This window comes from Cariama cristata, unplaced genomic scaffold, assembly GCF_000690535.1.
Source record: "Cariama cristata isolate BGI_N322 unplaced genomic scaffold, ASM69053v1 scaffold13265, whole genome shotgun sequence".
NCBI classification, from domain to species: Eukaryota; Metazoa; Chordata; class Aves; order Cariamiformes; family Cariamidae; genus Cariama; species Cariama cristata.
This window is the reverse complement of record NW_009617006.1, coordinates 3,589-24,417: the sequence shown is the minus strand read 5'-3', so window position 1 is coordinate 24,417 and position 20,829 is coordinate 3,589. Positions and strand designations below refer to the sequence as shown.

Genomic DNA, 20,829 nt, shown 5'->3' with positions numbered 1-20,829 from the left:
TTCCTTGAAGTGTCATTGCTGTTGGGCTATTTGTAATTACATTTAGTAAGCTTGCACTGTGTTGTCTTGGTTTTGTATAGGTTCGCTGTTCAGTTCTTGCAACAATTCTGACTGCAGCTCGTGTGTGTGTAAAGTTGAGCATAATTTAGTTAGCGTCTGATGCTGTAAACTGGAATGATACTTTTAACAACATAGATAGTCCTGAAACAATTTCCTGTAACAGTTTTATTAAATTAGATTCTTAATGGTATTGGCTCCTGCACACCACAATATTAGACAGAGGGGTAGCAGTGAAATTACTTTAAGTGTTCATGCCATGTGTCCCCATTATAGTTGCGATGTAGCGCATGAATTGAAGTGGCCTTTCAGAGGGGTAGCAGTGAAATTACTTTAAGTGTTCATGCCACGTGTCCCCATTATAGTTGCGATGTAGTGCATGAATTGAAGTGGCCTTTTGCCTCTGGTTTTCATAGCAATGCATCCACGGGAGACGGTTCTTCAGTGGGAGCTCTTCTGCACTGCGAGGTACGTTGCTGGGTGTGAGGAAGGAGTGGGTTGCACGACAAGTTGCCAGGGACAGTGAAATTACTTTAAGTGTTCATGCCACGTGTCCCCATTATAGTTGCGATGTAGTGCATGAATTGAAGTGGCCTTTTGCCTCTGGTTTTCATAGCAATGCATCCACGGGAGACGGTTCTTCAGTGGGAGCTCTTCTGCACTGCGAGGTACGTTGCTGGGTGTGAGGAAGGAGTGGGTTGCACGACAAGTTGCCAGGGAAGACGTACCCTAACTGTCTTCCAAAGAAAAACGTGATGGAGATGAAATGTGATACGATTAAAATAATTCAGGCTTTGGCTGTGTGTTGCTTTTAGTATAGTAGAAGTAGGTGTTGGTTGCGAGTACGGAACGATCTTTTGTACAAGTATAGAAATGCCTGAGGCCCTGTGTTTATTCCTGGTATCAGTCAGCACTTGCAACTGGAAATTCTGGTTTTTACAATAGTTTGATGAAACGGATGTTGGACTGAAGCACCAGTGTACATTTGATGGTCTTTTGGATGACATCCAAACCTCTTCCACTAGGTAAAAATGTATTTGGGAAACTCAATACTGTATTGTTTTTTATAGAGGACAGTGTTAAGATAGTTTAAAAAAAAAATAATCAGAGAGGAGGCTGATTCCCTGCATAAAATTACAGACTGTGAATAGGGTTTTTTTTTTGTAGTGGAAAAATACTGTCTTGACCTCTTCGTGGACATTTTTCTCTGAGGTTCAACCTTCTGGCTGAGCCAAGCTGTCAAAATAAACTGTACTGTTTAACATTGTACAAGATGCTATGCTACTAAAGAGTTAAGTGCGGTGATGAGCAACAGTGTTTTCAGAAGTTGCCTGGCATAATGTTTTTCAAGAAAAATGTATTAAAGGTATTGCAGGAGACACTAAGTGTCTGTAAATGTCAAGTTCATCATCCTGATAAGTGATTTCTTCTCAGCTGAGGGTGTTTGTCTTTTTGCCGGTTCTATTGAAGATGTTTACATGCTTTTGCCTCTTCCTGCTCTGGTAGTGATGCAGAGCACAGGTTAACAAGTAAATGTGTTTAATATGTGAAGATTTTATGTTTGTTTTATACTTGCTTAACATATTTAAAATTACCAGGCTCATTTTCCTTCTTCTGTGACTTGAAGACTATTCTGTAGTGTAACTGTAGACTTATTTTTACAGATCAAAGTATTTTAGAACATGTTCAACAGGAGAACACTTCACTATAGAGGTAAGTGCCTACGTTTCTAGTGATTTTTAAAAAAAAAAACACCTAGAAAAGGCTGAATTCTAGCAATGCCTTTAACACTTTCTGCAGTTTACGTACACTGAAATATTCTGAGTTATTCCAGACCAAGTTGATGCTGCACTGAGTGGCAAGCTAGTGGTTCTTTTAGCACCTCAGAACATTAATACATCATCTCGCTTTAATTTGTCATTTGGAAAGAAGTATCTGTTGTGATCCGATGCTTCGCACCAGAGCATTCTAAAGTCTGCCTATTGCAACTTTTGTCACTGCTGTGTTGGCAGTGGTTTTTCTTTTGTGCTTGTGTAAGTGCAGGATATTTAGTTCTTGATTGCAGGATCATGAATCTGATTCTACAAAAAGCTAGAATCTGATGAGGTTACGTTATAGTTAGTCGCATTTGTAGTCTACTTTGTTCACTACAGAGGTCCTTTCTCGGACCGCTGAATATCACTCCTTTTTGCCAAGGGTAGTGTAAGGTTAATTTGTATAAGTATCTGTTGTGATCCGATGCTTCGCACCAGAGCATTCTAAAGTCTGCCTATTGCAACTTTTGTCACTGCTGTGTTGGCAGTGGTTTTTCTTTTGTGCTTGTGTAAGTGCAGGATATTTAGTTCTTGATTGCAGGATCATGAATCTGATTCTACAAAAAGCTAGAATCTGAGGTTACATTATAGTTAGTCGCATTTGTAGTCCACTTTGTTCACTACAGAGGTCCTTTCTCGCACCGCCGAATATCATTCCTTTTTGCCAAGGGTAGTGTAAAGTTAACTTGTATAAGTTGAGATTCTCAGAATAACCTGGTTTACTTTCTCTGAGTGTTCCTTATGGTCTAAAAGTCCTAAACCTTTCAGATTGCCCCTATTACTGAGAATAACATTAATAACTATAATCACTGCTTTAGGGCAGTTAGTATACAGGTCACTAAGGAGTCTTGCTGTAGGCACTGACCTCCATGTTTGGTGTATTGACTACATCTAAGATTACTATGCTGAAAATAGTACAGAGAATTTCTGTTTGCTTTGTTTTTATGTGATAGTTGAACTTCTGCTGTATGAGTTTGTGCGGCTTAGAATGCTTCATGTATTCTTGCCCAGTTTGGGCTTTTTTTTGCTTCCTGTCATTAAGCATTACATTGCCTTTATTGATCTTTAGTTTCTTATGTGCAAAGCTGGGAGGTGGGTTGTTGTTGCTTGGTTGTGTGTGGTGTGGTGGTTTTTTTTTTTAAGAATTCTGGGTAGGAAGTAACTCTGTTTTCTGTAAATTAAATACTTTGTCAAATACTTTTTGATAAGCATCACAGTTGTCATGCAAGGTAGAGGTTACATGTACTATTCCCCCTATATCTTCTATGTTTTTACATTGAGTGGTGCTTTGGTGTGCGTCACAGCCATACCATTCCTTCCACTACTTGTATTATAATGCTTCAGATACACAGAATTATTAGCAATCTTACAAGCTAATGAGATTTCATTTTTGTCAGGGCCCTTGCACAAGTTGTAGTAAAATACATTATTTTTTTTTTTTTTTTGACTCTTCTCCTTTTAGGGGAATGTAATGTTTAAGAAAAGAAACATTGGTAAGAAGATAGATCCTTTAATACTTTAGCTGAAAGTAAGGGCTTTCATAAATGGTATTACAGTCCCTCTATTATTATTGGAGTAATGTTTCATATTTGCTGTATGTGTTTAGTGACTTGTTATGTTGCATTGTAAAGATTGTTTACTTCTTTTTCTCTGCAGTTTGAGAACCTAGTGGAAAGTGATGAGGTAGGTACCTGGATCATAATGTGAAACCTGCTAGTACAACCCTTAAAAATGCTTCCAAGGTCTGTATCTTCCTCCTACTTTATGTTATGTTGTAGACTTAAATTGCAGGGTTTTTCTTTCTTTGTTTTGCTTACTCCAGGAATGAATATTTAACACTTTGGGAGAGATGAAGACCTAAGAGAAGAGAAGATGGGTTGGGGGAAGTATGGGAAGTAACCGTTTCAGGAGGAGAGCACTATGGATATTAGGAAGGCAAAAAGAAAAGAAGAAAAAGCAGGGGTGGGAGACTCGAAGGAGAATTTGCCCCCAGTATAACCCTTGTATAAGGGTCGGCAAATGCTCTCTATCTAAGAACATAAATGGACCTGGATTGCTTTGCTAAGGAAAGTTTTGGGAGTGCTCTGTCTTAACAATTATAGGTAAACTGGCTGAACAGTACTTCAGAAAAATAGAAGTTGGCCTTAAAACTACACTCTTATTAACTTAATACAGCTTAATAATGGGTGGGATACACATCACATCTTCAATACCCTGCCCTGTATTTAAAAACATCAGGACTAATGGTTTGGTTCCTGAAATATACCACTGGAATATTTATTTTCATTTGGAAGTACTTACTTGTTTTCCGTAGTCAGGCACTTCAGTTGATTGCTTAACGAGATTTTTTTAAAATTCCAAACTAAAACAGGGGATTTCCCCCGCCAATTGTAAAACCAGTATATGGGAGAAACTATGATTTCATATTGGTTTTTCTTCTCATTTTAAAATTGATTGATGGGATGAGAGTCTCAAAAACTCAGACTTTTTTTTTTTTTAACAGGGGGAAAGCCCAGGAAGCAGTCACAGGTAAGACTTTGAGATTCAGGACCTCTCCTTCTTGCTGCTCTCCCCCTGTGACTTAAATTTTTCAGAGTTCCTATCAAAACCCTTTGTGTCTTTTTAATTGTCAGATACATGGAAAGAACACATGTCAAACTAACCTTAATGCTTAACCACGTCAAAACAGTTTAGATGATAATGCATCATGCAAAAACTATATATGATGGTTAAAACAGTATGTTGCAAAGAAAATACTTATTCTTGTTCCCAGGGGCTGCATTTAAAGTTACATGGGTGTTAGTGCTACAACTCCAGTGGATTTTTTTGTGAGCATGTTAATATTTGTTAGCAGTAGAAACTTAAGAGGCCTGGTCTGTAGGGAACATATGAAGGCACCCAAGTGTATGCTTTGGTTGTCTAATTCTAGACATTTTGTATTATTTGATAGTTCCCAAAATGCTGTTCCCTGTCAATGGTCCCAAAGAAGCGATGTAGCAAACCTTATCATTATTATAATGTTTTTGCGGTCTTGTTTGTTAGATGCATAAAAGTAGACTTAAAGTAGACAACAGATGAAAGGGGGACAACTTACAATTAGGGGACCAAAACAAGTAAGAAAAAGTGAGAATTACACCACAATGACATTAATGATTCTATTCCAGTAGATCTGTTAGCAAATCATGTTTGAAAATGTGCGCTCTATCAAGATGCAAAAAATGCTTTGTGAGCGTAAGGAGAGACAGCGTTGTCTTGAGTAAACTGGAACTTTGGAACTCTGTTCTCAGGAGGAACAGGCCAAAAGCACAGCCTGTTGAATTTGCATTAAAGGACCAGTCCAGAAAGACTATATGGATATGTTTATGTGCAACTTAGGATTGTCATGCGTAAATAATAGATGGAGCCTTTTTATCTTTCTCCCATGTTTTTAGACCTCTGACTGACGAAGAAATTGCTGACTTGAAAGACAGGCATTATGACTCCATTGCTGAAAAGCAGAGAGTCGTTGATATGAAACTTCAGTCAGAGGTAAGCACTTACGATGACTAGTACGGTTCTGGATAGTTTTTCTTTTAAAGTAGTTAAGATCAACCATGAACACAAGGAGATTCCATTCGCCTGAATGAAACAATTGGGTTTTGTTCATCTGTTGATATTTTTTAGTCTACAAGATACACAGAGATTGCTGCGCAACTAAGTTTGCATCAGAGATTGCTTCTTTTTAATAGCCTCTTAGCTGAAAAATTGAATGAACAGGCTGGCGCTCTGACTGAGATCTGTTAAATTTGAACTTTTTTTTTTTACAAAAGACAAAGTGGGGAGCATACTTGATTCAGCTTTTCTTGTGCTCAGTTTTTTCCAGAGCTTTTCTTAAGGGAAAAACCCATAATTTGTCATTTTGTTTTAGCATGTTGCAGCAGTTAATGGAATACGATGTGGAATACAATGTAGAAATTGAGAATGATTTTTAATAAAGTACCAATGAAATAAGCAACTGAAAAGGTTTAAGTCTTTCATTGTGCAGTTCATAATAAAATGCAACATGCATTTACAGCAATTCACTAGTAATGATGTTTACTCAATAGGGTAATGTTTAGCTATCTAAATTTCTTGGGATGTTTGGTGGGGGGAAGCTGTTGCATTCAGTTAATGAAGAAAAATGTTTTGACTATAGTCAACTTTATTTTATTTTTATTTTCTAGTAGCTCTTCTTTTGTTTTATTGAACTTATGGCTTTATTCATAGGAAGATAGATAGGTTCTGCTTTTGTTAACCATTACTATTTTGTTCATATACAGTTAGCCTTACAAGAGGAGAAGTTAAGAATAGAAGAGGAGGCTTTTTATGCTGCACAACGTGAAGCAGCCAGGGCAGCAAAGCAGAAAAAGCTCTTGGAGGTGAGGGGAAAAAGACCCCAATATATATCAGAGCTTCTCTTCTGTTTCTATGTATGCAGACTTTCCTAATATCCTTTACATCTCAGGAAATGTAATGAGGAAATTGCTTTGGCTTGTAAATTCTAGTAGAGAAAGAAATACACAATTTGAAAGTACAGCTGTCTGGAACAGCTGAAAATTATCAGCATTGTTTGAAACGGCTTATGTCGCTGAGTATAGATTTTGAATGAGATGTATGATTTTAATCTATAATTAGCTTAACAGACATATTATTATAGAAGTTAATGCTCTTTAAAGTGATCTGTGATGATTTTCTAGTAAAATTCCTGAAATTAAGCACACATTATGACATCATTTAGACATTTAAAATGTACTTTCAATATCTGTGCACTTAATTGTTCCTTATCTCTGTGGTTTGTGTTGACATGAAGATACGTGTTTCCAAGTCGCCTGAATTTACTATTGACTCTGCTTTGAGCAAGAGGTTGGACTAGATGACCTCCATTGTTCTGTCATTTTGTGACTTGTATGTATAGTAGCCAAAGTCCATTAATGACTTAACAGTAGTCTTTATTTAATATATCTGTGCCTACTTTCTGGCGTCCATGCTTTTGCAACTTGGTCAAGCAAAATAAAAGCCATGTTAGATTTTCCTGCTTTTTTCAAAACAGATGCTGTTCTGTCCTCATAGCATTTATTACTGATGGTTTTCATGTCGCAGATCAAGAATTTATATATTATCAGTGCATTTAATATTTTTGCCATCTTAATAAGCTATTAAAGTGTGCATTCTTGCACAAATTTCAGGTTGCCAGAAATGTGTATGTTAAAAAGAACATTTTCACTTTGCGCTATCTGTTCATCTATAATGTGTGTGGCTGCAGTTGTAGCATGTTCAAGGAAACAGTCCACTAGACGTGTCGTATGTGTTCAGTTAGAAGTAAATTTTCAAAAGTTCAGATTTAGACTAATTGAAAAAGTCTGAAATTTATAATAGGTATAGGGGAGATCTTTAACCCTAGTGTATTGTCTACATTCAAAAGAGTGAACTGAAAATTGTTATTTCCAGACTGATAGTGATGACTAAGTTTTCATCTAATATTTATGTCGCTAAATATAGGTCTCATTTCACATTTCTCTTTCTACCCTCTTGTCATTTGATATAGGAGGCTTAATTGTTTCTGACCTTTTCTTGCCTGTTTTTGTGGAAGTTCTGTGCAAGAACTGCTATTTTTCTTTCAGTATTTTTAATATGCACCTCTTTTAGTCAGGACCTAAGATAGAATGCATTATAGAGATTTTAATTCCTCCTCTTGTAAAATTAGTACCACTTACCTCCTTTACAAACAAACCCCACCCCCAAACCCCATACCGATTATAAAGATTTCTAAGGAAGCATTTTTGTATAGATATGCATCAAGCATTTAACCTTTCTAAATAAACTAGAAGCCATTTTTGAATACGTAACTCATCTCTTTGCTGTTTGTAGGCAGAAGCATTCTAAATGAGAAAATGCCTTTTTCGCTGGAAGTATGGCATCTCTTTAAAATTAATTTGGCTTGCTGATGTTGCCCTACTAAATGTCAGGGTTTGTAGCAGTGGAGAATTTTAATATATGTGTATCCTGGAACTTACGGTGCTAGATACTTGTATGTGACCTGGCAAAATGGGTAGATAATTTAAATTAGATGTTATGTGGGTATATGAATCTTAAAAGAAAATGGTTGCATATGTCAGTAATTGATTTTTACAGACTTGTTAACTATGTTGGTGCCAAATTCCTGTCTCTTTCTCCCTGCATACTTAAGCCTTCTCACCTATAACCACCATTATGTAATATTTCTACTTCTTCTGCGCTTCCCATTTCCTTACTGGTTTCAATCTGCTTATTCTGATACTTATTTAAATAGCCGAGATAAAGTGTACCAAGAAACAAAGCCATCATCATCTTGGGATTGAAAAGTACTAGCTGATCCAATGCAGTTCTCACAAGACAATTAACCCAGCGAAGAGGAATTCTTAGATTAAGTTAAAGTTGACATTAAAAATTCTGGCTTATTTACCCCTCCTTTTCTTTTGCAGGGACAGATCTATGAAGGCTGAGAATAGATTTTTCAGAAATAGCTAGATACATCAGATTTGTCTATAAAACTAGCTTGTTCATTTTTATCTTTGTCATCATCAGTGAACAATTACTGCTCTATAACTGATTTACCTTTAATCACATAGTTGATCTGTTCAGTTTTTATGCTGTCATTTTTTCAAGGCAGGGAAAAGAAACTTGAGACACCTTAAGTTGTTTAAACCCTAAAACTTAACAAGAACCCTACTTCCATTTCATCTGTTGTTCCTTTTGTAACTACAAAATAAATGCATTTATGGTTTGTGTCTTGCATTTTTCATTCTATTTTTGCCTAGTGATACCATGAAAGCTTTGTACCTTAAGAGCATAGAGGTATTAATACTTTTGGCCCAGCAAGGCAGCAAAGCTTTTATTAATATAAATGAAGCACTTAGTGCTGATACAGACAACCAGAGGAGATGGCAGTATTACCTTGTACGGGGATAAAAGGACGTGTAGGAAATCTTTGTAAATAGTAGGCTGGCTGTTCTTGTGCACAGAGCAAAACAAATCAAACATAACCCAGGTATTAGTTGTGTGTTGAAAATACCCATGGCTTAAGAAGAGAAGACAATAGAGGACAGATGCAATCATGAGTGAGGTGGTGTTCGCATGTTTCTAGATAAATTGATGCGCTTTTTTTTTGGTGCGTGAAATGGGTTAAAATGTTGAGAGCTCTATTCACAAAGCTACCTTCTTTTAAATGGAGAGATTTCTGAGGTTAGAAACAATACCACTTGCACATACCACTTCAGTATCATAAAATTTCATCTTTATTTGAACGAAAGTCAGTGTTTTTCTGAGTTGTACTTCCACTGCTCGAAGGACCAGGACAATGCTCCTTCTAATGTTGCAGTTAAGGGAACGCTTAGTGTATTGAGTGTATTACTCCGAGTGATTGCATTCAACTTTTTCAACAATTTACTTCTTTCGATAGCAACGTAGACAGCAAAGGATAACACACAGAGCTCATGCTGTTAATAATGGAGAATATCAGAGGTAAGCTATAGAATTTCATTAATGATAATTGGGAACCATGACTGTTTTTGCTCCTGTTCCTCATCTGCCCCTCACCAAGAAAAAAAAAAAAAATTCCACATTTTTCAAACCTTACATATGCAGCATTTCTAAGTTAGAGTTGTTTTCATTCACTGCAGTTTTCTTCACAGTGAATAGTTACTAAAATGCAAACTGGTTACCATTAATCTGCAAAATTAAATTGCATTCATTCTGGTTTTCACTGTAGTTATTAGACTGATGCATAGAAAATTGAACCTGGTAGCAGCTACTAATATATATATGTACACGCATACAAAATCTAGTGTTTTATATTAAAAAAAGTGTTTATATGTAAAATCTTGGTTAATATAAAAGTATTTTTATTATTCAGAACCCTGTTTGAAATGCCCAATAAAAATACACAGTAATCAAATGGGGAATTGAACAACTTATATAGTCTGCCTGTTTCTTCATTAATATTTTTTGTTTAATTCTCTTCACTCCCACCTTCTGTGTTTAGTATTAGGGAAGGGGCAAAAAAAGATGCGGGGGGTGGGGGGGTACATTTTAAAAAAAAAAAACAAAAAAAAAACCAAAAAACCACCAAACCAACAACAACAAAAAAAACGCAAACCTGAAGAAATTTACTGTGGAACAGTATTTGAGTTCAAAAAAACCCAAACTCTAAAACAGCTATTTTTGAATGGAAGAGAGGGGAGATAGAAGGGATTTTCAGTTAGGGAAGTACAGTTAGAAAAGGAGCTGGGAAAAATGAGGTTTTATGGTATGAGTAGGAACTAGCCAGATTTTAGAAACAAAGGACTGCAGTAGCAGGATTTGAATTAATTAGTTAAAAAGTGCATTGAAAATCAAGGAGACGTTATCTAAAGTGACAAAGGATGAGAGAGGAAGAGTTGTTTTGTGACAGAAGTTGATTCATTTTTAACTGAAAATACAACTAAAAATTGAGCAGAAGCTCAGAGTGGGAGGGGGTGTGATGAGTAGGAATGGAAAGGCATTTTGCAGATCATTTTATAAAGACTTTAGTTAAAGGTGTGTGTGCTTTGTAGCATGGAACTGAGGGGCATGTGGATTAATGTATCTTTTGTGGCATCCCTAGAGGTTTATAAAGCTAAAACCAATATATGCATTGTTCTTGCAGCGCTCTGGCAGAGGAAGATCTTGATTCTTTCTTAAGAAATACAAAATTCCAGTATGAAGCTTTTCGAAGTAGTAGTAAGTCTTCCTGTTCTTATGCATGTCTTTCAATGTTAAGTGACTGAGCAGCACAGTGTTATTTCTTTTTCTAGCTAAACATAACTCATTTATATTTTTATACACACATATGTATCTATAAAATGTGTATACATATATCTGTATTTTAAAAATCTGATAGAAACAACTTCTCCTCTCTAATCTCTGATGTTTCAAGTGTTTGAAAAACACAGCATATATAACTTGTGCTACAGCCATTCTAGTTCTCAAAAGCAAGTTCTGTAAGGAAACAAGTCCTGTGCATGGATTGTTTCACTAAGGCTTTCCAACCATCTTTGTGGAGGCAACATCAATGCAGTGAACTTTTCTTGTAAAACCTGTGTGTTTAAAGATGCAAATGTGTGTGTATAGCTTTTTTAATCATCTCATAGCAAAATAATTAGAATCATACTAATGGTTAATTTTTTTCTAATTATGCCGAAGAGAGGATTTGGCTGCCCATATTTAAAAATTCCACTAACAGTTTAGAGGAAAACAATTTTATAAACTTATTCTGTAAGTTTTGATGACAGTACGTGATAGTCACTAAGAAGTTGGAGGACTGATAGTAATTCTTGGGAAGCACTGCCTGTAATTTGGGGGTTTTTTGGGAGGGAGGGTTGATGTTTTGGTTCTGTTTTTTGCAAGTCTTCACACAAGTCCAGCTTACAGTTCACTAAATTCCTCTACAGTTCTAAACAGATAGTATTGCAAAATGGCCTCTTGTAATATCTTAGTGATGTTGACTATTAAAAAGCTACTGTATAATCTTTGAAGCGATGGATGCTTTTTCAAATGTTCCTGAGGTTTAAAGGCCACAAAGCACAATAAAAGCTTTCTTTGAAAGTTTAGTTTTGCATGTTGAACCTCGAATTCATGTGTGTTTATGAAATAATACATTTTTTTATATAGGACTTTCATCTGATGCTACAGTGCTGACGCCCAACACTGAGAGCAGTTGTGACTTAATGACCAAAACAAAATCGATGAGTGGAAATGATGACAGCACTTCATTAGATTTAGAGTGGGAAGATGAAGAAGGTATTTATTCTGCCATTCAGTTGCATTCTGAACTTACAGGTTAAATGCAGACTGTTTAAACTGTATTGATTGTAAATTTGTCATTTTCAACAGGGAAGGTGATTTAAAACTTAATTCTGATGAAATTTCTGTCAAGCGTGTAATGATTAAACTTAAATTATTTCCAGGTAAATTATTTTTTACCTGGAAAATCCCTTATTTTGATAGATGTGGTTATCTGTCTAATAAATCAATTAATTTCTTTGGATCCTTCAGTAAATGTCTCCTCCTGCATTTTGTGGAACTGACTTGTAAACTCACAGCCAAAGTAATGGTAAAGGAATGCTGCCCTCTTGTGAGCCAGCAGCAGGAGCAACAGCTTGTGCGTTGTTTTAAAATGTGGAAGTTGGTCAGGAGTCTCTGACCGAAGTATTTCGGGAAGCATTGTTTCTTTAAACCCTAATTACTTTTACTGTAATGTCTACTGGAAACCTAGGTCTGCGTTCCAGGTACGTATACCAACTATCCTAATTGCTGCTGCTGTTAGAGATCTCTTCTGTTCTCTTTAGTAAATCTGTAAAAGCCTTTGTCTTTTGTTTCAAAGTGAATCCAAAACTTTGAGACCTTAACTCTTGAAAAGCTCACAAAAAATAAGCTAGGATTTCTTTTGGCCAATGCATAGCAGATTTTTTTTTTTTTTTTGCTTTAATAGACTGTTTTTTGACAATCATGTTAAGCACTGTCAAGAGCACTAAAATGTCTAGTTCAGAAACCTGTTTTGAAAGACTTAACTTTCACAGATTTACCCAGGAATACCCAGCATCTTTTTTTAGCTAGTGTGTGCAAGAGCGATTAGCATTCTAGAGGAACAGAAGCGAGGGCAGTATAGTGAAGTACACTGAATTTTACATTGAGGGTAATTAGCACCAGTGCAGAAACAGTGTTCTGTGAACTCTATATTCTACACAGTGCTTAAGAAATGGGAAAATTGCATTCTTTGCTTTTTTTACAGGTTGAGTTGTCCTCCCACTCTTATGTGTTAGCTTAATGTACTAGTTTTCTAAATAACTACTGAAAACCAGATGAGAGCAAGATTCAGTCTTTACCAGGCATACCTGCATGCAAAATTATCTTGTTCTTTTGACTGGTTGAGGGTCTTGTTGCATACGGGCTTGTATTATTGTATTAAATTGGGAAATTTAATTCTGTATATAGAATTAACAATCTGTGATGTTTGCTATTCATTGTTCTCTTATTACTGTCACATTGACTTAGCCATGAGTATTTGTCTGGTTTTGAGGTAACTAAATAGTAAGTGCTAGGAAGTGCCAAAAACTACCTGAAAACAGAACAAAATTACTGCATAGTTCCAATTCTGATTCCTACTAGCCTGTGCTCTACAAAGGGGAATAATTTTTGAGAGTTAGTCAGTGTATCTCTTCTCCCCAGTAACCTCGAATCTTGAGCTGAAGAAATGGTAAGATAACCTATGGAAGATTGCTTATGCTTGAGAACATAACTTGTTTTCATGGCTGCAAAGGAAGAAAAGTGGTCATTTGAAAGGAGTACTAATCAATATTGCAAGGACTTTGAGTAGCTTTTAGCACATTCGTGGTAGATCTGGCTGAACTTCAGTGTATTAAAACCATCTCCCTGAAGTGGTTGACTGCGTGCTCAGGATAAGAGGTTTAGTTACTGTGTGACCTGACAAAATCTGCTGTGGAGACTGAACAACTCCAAAAATGTAGGTGTGTGTGGGGGCATGTAGTGAACTGGGATATTAATGTATGGTCTAGTCACACATTTTTACTGTTCGTAGACAAAGTTGTACAGGGGCTGAACACAAAGTAGAGAAGAACAAGTGTTTTGAAAGGGTATTAGCCTTTAAAAAACCCAACAAGTAAGAATAGTAACAAAAAAATGACATTTCTTGACTGAAAAGTTCCCAAATTAGGAGGTTCTTAACAGGGAACGCCTAGATCCTGACCTAGGCATGATTATGTACTGCTAATGGTAGTGTATAATCGTTATGTCATGGTAGTACTGGAATGGGATTGTGGATTGGAGCTGTCTGAGCACAGCAGATGCATAGTTTGTGCTCAGCAATGTTATACTTTACAAAGAGCACTATACAGAAAGACAGAGGGTGTGAGGAGAAAACGGAAATGGTAACTATCCTGGATTAAATACAGATTTTTTTTTTTTGATAGAGTGATTCTATTTTTGTTTTTTAGTGTAATGTACAGATAACAGACAAGGAACTTGTACTAATGTATTGGTATTCTCGACAGTGTATCTTGAGATAAATTCATTAGCTAGTTACTCCAGATTTAAAAGGGGAGTTTACTTAGGAATGTTTGAGGAGTCCAGTGAGTAAGAAGAGTATTGTAAATCCTCCCCTTTTTGCTTTCCAGTGATGTGGGAAGGTTCTGATACTACTTATTTTGTCAGTAATTATAGATTTTCTGATGCTGTATCTCTGATGTCTTTGTGCAGTTTTCTGACCAATATTTTGCCTTATTTTGTGTGAAATTAAATATACCTTTTCAGACAAACCGAAGACCTTTCCTAGACAAATGCACCCAATATCTAGCTAAATTCTAGCTGCTGTTTAAAATATTTCACATGATGATGTTTTGTCTGTTTGCCCCTAAGTTACAGGAGTATTATAGGATTCCCCAGACATTTGGCTTTTCTGGAAATGGCACAGTACCAAAAATCTTCTAATATTTATGTGCCCGTAATGTAGGGCAGCAGGCTGCATATACAGGAGACATAAACACTGCTAGTGAGTTCTCTCACTATGTTGTCTGTCCTCCTTAGAACTCTGTAAAATGACATCACTGGCTGCCGTGTTCATTTGGGCCAAAACTGACTACAGACACTTAATGTGTTTAAATGTTAGTTTAGACTGTTCATTTCATGTGAACATCACCACCAGAAAAAATACGCTGATGCCTAGGAGTGAAATTACCAGAGTCTGGATCTCTGAAGGATTCTTGATGTTTCTTCTGATGTTCTAACACAAATGTAAAGGTACTTCCCTCAAAATTATGACTTTCTCATAAACATGTCTTAAATCACAGGCATGAACAGAATGATTCCAATGAGAGAACGCTCCAGAACAGAAGAAGATATACTCCGGGCAGCACTGAGATTTAATAGCAAGAAGACAGGAAGCAATCCAGCTTCAGCCTCTGACGATTCTAATGGGTTGGAGTGGGAGAATGACTTTGTTAGCGCTGAAATGGATGATAATGGCAATTCAGAATATGCCGGATTTGTAAATCCTGTATTAGATTTGTCTGCAACAGATGTAAGGATATCCGATTCTGATCATCAAGAGAGATAGTGAAACTGCGTGGCCCTTGTTTATGACCAAATGTTGAAAAGTGAAATAGATAGAATGTACAAAACCAATTTGCTCTTTTATAACGTTTCCCTTTTTCTTACAAATTGATGAGCAAGGAATGGGAATGACTTGCTGTCTGAATTAATTCAGAATTAAGTGCAATTTTATCATCTACCTTCTAAACTTTTATGAAAACTAGGATGATTCTATTGTGTATATTTCTGGATATCTGGATTTAATATAAAATTATCTGCACTAATTTAAGCTTCATAGCTTGACATATCTATATTTTAACTAGCCTTTTTTCCTGGATGATGTTTCTACTGATTTTTTGCTTTTAAAATTCACCATTGGCCTAACATTTATCTCAGAAACAGTCTTATATAATTTATCTAATACTTGAATATAGAAAATAATTTAAAAAAAATTTATTTCCAATATGTGCTTTTTGACTCATTCTTTAGCTATTTAGAGGTTGTACTTAGCCAGCTGCAAAACAAATTTCACACATGGTAAACTGCAGTTTTTCCCTCTCTAGCTTATAGTCTTCCTAGCCTTGTGTTGTCCTCTATCCATTTATTTGATTTTTTTTTTTTTTTATTACTCTATGCTAAGCACAGTTAACCTCAATAAACATAGTATAAATTGTCAGGTTAGGTAAGATACTGTCTTGTATAATATGCCAGACTTAGTAAGTGTGTGCTAGATAGAAAAACAATGATAAAAATTATTTTCTGTGTCAAACTGGAAATTTTAAGCAGTATCTAGGTGAGAACTGGGAGGACCAAAGTCTTGATTTTTCCCGCCCCCCCCAAGCAGACCAGCATCTGTTACTACACGGTCCTTAAAATTCTTTAGTTGTGGAAAACTTCTAATTCAGCTCGACTGGAACAATTACTGAAAAGTAACGTTCTCTGAGCAAACTGGGGGAGGGATGATTGCTCTGCTGCTGGGGTGGGAAGAACAAGAACCTAAAGACTGAATTCCTATATCTGCATTTTAAAAAGAAAAAAAAAAAATGTTCAAGTGACAGAACAGTGTGTTTAAGTGCTCTAGCTTTTCTGTGCCTCTAAACTGGATGGTTAATACTGCTAATACGGACTGAAATTCAAGGAGGTGTTCAGTTACTGCAAATCTGGTGTAATGTATTGTGTCATCTCCCCCAATATTTAATGTAAGTTACACTTTTTAAAAAAAGAAAAAGCTCATTGAAGAGAAAGTGCAAAACACTTGTAGATCTCAAGCTTTTCCCAAAGTTTCAGTAAAGCCATTCTACTCTACTGTTATTTTGTGTAGCTGCCTTTGTTTTCCCCTGACAAAAGGGAGACAGGGTGTAACTTCACCATTGTGGAGTAACAGCAACACGCTGCGTTAAGTAGTAAATCTGCATCACCAGAAGAACTGAATTTGTCAGTGAAAGTTGTGTCGCTGTTTTAGATCATCTGAGCCTATATTTAATATTAGGGCCACTACGGTGTGGTCCTCTTCATAATAACTTGAACAAAAGTACTGCACACTTGGATTAAATATGTACAAATATCAACACTAATGAACAGATAAGTCTTGTTGATAACATTCCATTTCTTAATTTAAATTGTAGCTGTGTCATTGAAAATAATGTTATTACCTACATTTGCAATGCCTGTAATAAGCTTTAAAAATTTGTACACATCAAATGTATATTTTTGGTTTGGCGTAAGCTACTACTATGTAACTTCTCCTGAACATTTATTTGTATAATATATTCCTATGGAAACGAAGGCGACTTTCTCAGCATGTAGATAACACGTTTTTTTACCTGCTGAAACTGTAACTTACCCTGCAGTGGTCACTACTTTTCCTGACCAGTGAAAATGAGGTTAACTTGTCCTGACCGTGCTTTGAGGAACTAGCTGACAGTTCTGCTTGTAGGATGAACGTGCACTTGGGAAAAAGAAAGCTGACTCCAGCGGAAGGCTTTTACTGTGATGGGCAAGTTCTGTAGCCATGGTTAACCGCACTCTGCTTTTCAGAGCTCAGTGCACCACACTGAGTGATGTAAGAAATGATGGTCAATATTTGTGGAAATGTAAGAAATCGAAAGGTTATATAAACAGCTCATGTGAAACAATTCAACAGTACTGTAAAACGCAAATCTGTACAAATTTAAAAGTCATTAAAATTTTCAGTCAGTCTTAACGTTCAGCAATGTTTTATCTGTTGCTGGGTTTTGTGGCTGCCATGTCATACAGAGTGAAAGCAGCATGTGAATATGGATTGTTAAAAACATTACCCCAAATTACCTATGCGTCAGCTAACTAAGGAAGGTTTTCATAAATAATTAACTGTGTCTTTAACTACTGAATTCCATAGCATCCCTTCTTGAGACCTGTTGCTTTGGAAGGGAAGTTCTAATGAGCTGTGGTAACAGAGAACTTGAGGAGCTTGGCGCACGGAGCCAACCCTTCTTCTATCAGAAACGAGCAGCTGTACCCCGATACTTCAAAGGTAAGGTACCCTTCCTTCTGTAATGCAAGCAGCTTCCTTGTCTTCACGTCTGTCTGAGTTAGCACACCATTTGGGTTGACTTGGCCAACTGTGCCTGTATATAGGAAAGACAGTGTTTTTAACAGGAAACTTATTAATTCCAGGGAAGTGTTTTACTAAACTGATTACCTGCCTGTTATACGTATGTTTCTAGGCTAAAGTTGAGCGATTGTCGAATATAAAATCACTTGATGTGACTGTTTGGGCAGTCTGTTCAGAGTTGGTTAAGCACAAAATGTTACATGTTTCAGCATTGTCTTTTAGTATCCTACGATTGTGACTACTAAGGCGGCAGAGCCAAGCAAAAACTTACAGAAAATGTTAGCTGCCTTTGTGTATGTAGTATTTCTCACAATTGAGTTAGCAGTATGTGACTAATGGCAGCCTCGCAGTGGGGGGACACAGAAGCAGAATCTGTTTCTGGTGAGCAAAGTAACATTGTGGTATGCCTATACTGGAACAACTCTTCTTCAGTCAAGCTAACTTCTGCTGGTCAAATCAACATAGTGATGGGATCCTGCTAGGAGAGGATTCATTTTTTAATGCATATTTTGGGGTTCATTCTTACCCAAGGTACATATAGTTGTAGAAACGATTAGTATTTGGAAACCATTAAATTGTTGTGGTGTTTTTTCCTGGTTCCGGGAGATGTGCCATAGGAATGCTCTGCTCCAGATCTGTGGATATCCATAGAGCCCCTCTGTATCGAGTGAATACAGAATCTACTGAGATGCAGCACTCTGAACTCTGCAGACCAGATGGAAGATTTTTCTTGGGTAAGTACTTGTTGTAGATGTTTCTGTTTGTTTTGCACGTGAAAACTTGAGATTGGGGTTGTCACTTTTTCTTTAGATAATAGCCCAGAAAGCATAAACAACTAATATGATCAGTGCCATAGGTTAATGTCCTACATGACAGGGCCAGTGAAAGGAAATTGGATAAAAATACTGCTTAGTGGTAGTATTAGCAACCTGGTTTTTAACCCCAAAGCAGTACAAAACAAGAATTTGCATGTCATCCATAATAATTTAAAAGCACTAATAGGAAGAGAGCTGTTTACTGGGAAGGCAAAACTAACATTCCCTCACACACAAGCCAAATTAGTGAACGTAAGAAATCCCATGCATTTAATATAAGAAGTTGATTTCATGTAAAAAACTTTATATGTAAGAGCTTGTTTCAGATTATATTTGCATCTTGCTCTCTTTTTCTAGACAGCCTGCAATTGCAGGTATTAACCACTCTGTCTAATTAAAGAGCAGGAAGACTCGGATCAAAAGCATCTAAAAGCCGAGCAGCCAACAACTACTGGAAATCTACAGCCAGTAGCACGGTGTGCGGTGACACGGTGATCCCTGCTCAGGGTTGTTCTGTGAGGCGGAGGGCTGGGTGTGTGATGGAGGCATTTGCGCCAAGATGGCAGCCAAATTGCACATCTAAGCCGAAGACTGTAAAAGTTAAGTACCAGAGCCTAGTTCAAAGAGTAGAAAACATGGGAACAAGGCATTTTTGGCAAGGATGAGATCAACAGACAAATGAAATCCTACCTAAGCCTTTGAGTTTCATTGCCTCTCCCGTGACTTTCTCTCTCGCTTGTGGTTGTTTGCCTTAATCTCGGGTTATGTTGTGTAATTCAGCTGTCGGCTCCTCAGTTAGAAATCTGGTTTTCTTGTAATGATTAATACTGAAATGCATTCTAATATTTAGGGATAAGATGGGTAACTTTTAGGTATGCTCTGATTCTTTCCAGTGTGTATTCCAAGCAAATTAAAATACTTGCCAAAAACAAGTGCCAATGCAAAGATGAGCCCCTAGCAAAGAGAAACTTGACTGAAACTGTTGTCCCTAAATCGAGGACAACAATGTGTGCAAAATGCCAATCAACACGCTGAGTCGTGATATTTGTCTTTCAGTTCTGCAGAATCAGGTGCCGGGCATTTAACACCAGCCAGCACACCCGTACCACTGAGCGTTCAACATTTATAACTATAGGTTATAGCTGATTGGTAAAACGCAATTTCCGTAGCAACCTGCATTATACATATGCATCTGAGATTGTGCAAGCTTAATGTTTTATGCATTTTGGGAGGGGTTTTGATCAGCATACTGATTATTCACAAAGGGGTGTGATTTTTAGTACTATAATTACCTACAGTTAGTTGAGGATACATTCTTATCTGAGCTTTATTCCAAATTCCTGGAAGTATCTAAGTCAGTAACCATAAAACCGTAAAACAGAAATTCACAGCTGTCTTTATCTTGGGGCTTTCCATGCTGCTGTTCAAGGTTAGATACTTCCCATGTTTTCAGCACAGACCTGCATGATTGCTCACTTTGTAACTTTTAAGGGTATTCTGTTGACATCAAAACAACCTGACAAATACATGAAAACAAAATTGTAGGAGAGCTTGGAGGGGAGGGGTGGAGGTAGAAAACGTGCTGAAAGTATTTTAGTCAACTTTTATCGTGGAGCCATGCCACTTTTAGAAAGCCCAGAGTACTGCCAGTAAAAACTTCTTATCTGAATTGTCCTGGGAATAATTTTATTCACCATAAGTGCTTTTAGATCGTAGTTGTAGAAGACAGCAAATCCTTACTAGGCAACCAAATGTTTTTATTACAAAATTTATCTGAATTTTTACATACCATGATCACAGACACTGCATGTTTATTTACATTCACAAACAAAAGTAGTTAGCTTGCAAAAAATACATACCTTAATTCATTTTAAAAATAGAAGGAAAAATCTCACTGCAAAGTTAATAAAAAGATTAACTTTAAAGCACTATGCTGACAAAGCGTTTCTAAGCTGCAAAATATGGGAAGTTACAGCCTAGGCTTGAAAATACTGTTTGGAATTTCATGTCAAAAGCAAAGCACAAAGTATAACAGATGCTGCAAGACATGATGTCCCTACTTAGCTAACCAGTGCTGGGGCTAAAACACTGTTCTGGATGCTGTATGTTAATACCTGTTCAATATACCTTCAAGGCATGTAGTCAGAGTTCTTGATTTGAATCTGGTGCGATGGATTTGAGCGGCCCTCTGTCTCCCACACGTTTGTGGCAAACTGTGGTGATCAGAGAGCACGTCTGCCCTGGTGAAGACACTGGCAGGAACCTGTTTCTGTTGAACAAAGTGTATTCTGCTATGCCTATGCTGTAAACAAGAAGACTGATGTGAGGCAGTGAGAACCATCAACAACAGTGGACTGAGAAGAGAGCCTTCAATTTCAGAAGTTGTGCAGGTTTCAAATGATCAAAATCTGATCCAGCCTCCTTCTCCTTG

The 20,829-nt window shown here is 36.9% G+C and overlaps 1 protein-coding gene across 1 annotated transcript; it reads left to right on the top strand.

Moving 5' to 3' along the window:
- Window positions 1-475: 475 nt before the first annotated feature.
- AP1AR (adaptor-related protein complex 1 associated regulatory protein) lies at window positions 476-15,186 on the top strand. Its single transcript, XM_009700375.1, has 12 exons — window positions 476-525; window positions 623-725; window positions 1,003-1,082; window positions 1,722-1,770; window positions 3,528-3,554; window positions 4,375-4,400; window positions 5,303-5,399; window positions 6,170-6,268; window positions 9,328-9,389; window positions 10,552-10,625; window positions 11,556-11,684; window positions 14,750-15,186. The coding sequence occupies exons 1-12, from the start codon at window positions 476-478 to the stop codon at window positions 15,013-15,015; spliced, it is 1,062 nt and encodes a 353-aa protein (XP_009698677.1). The 3' UTR covers window positions 15,016-15,186.
- Window positions 15,187-20,829: the final 5,643 nt, after the last annotated feature.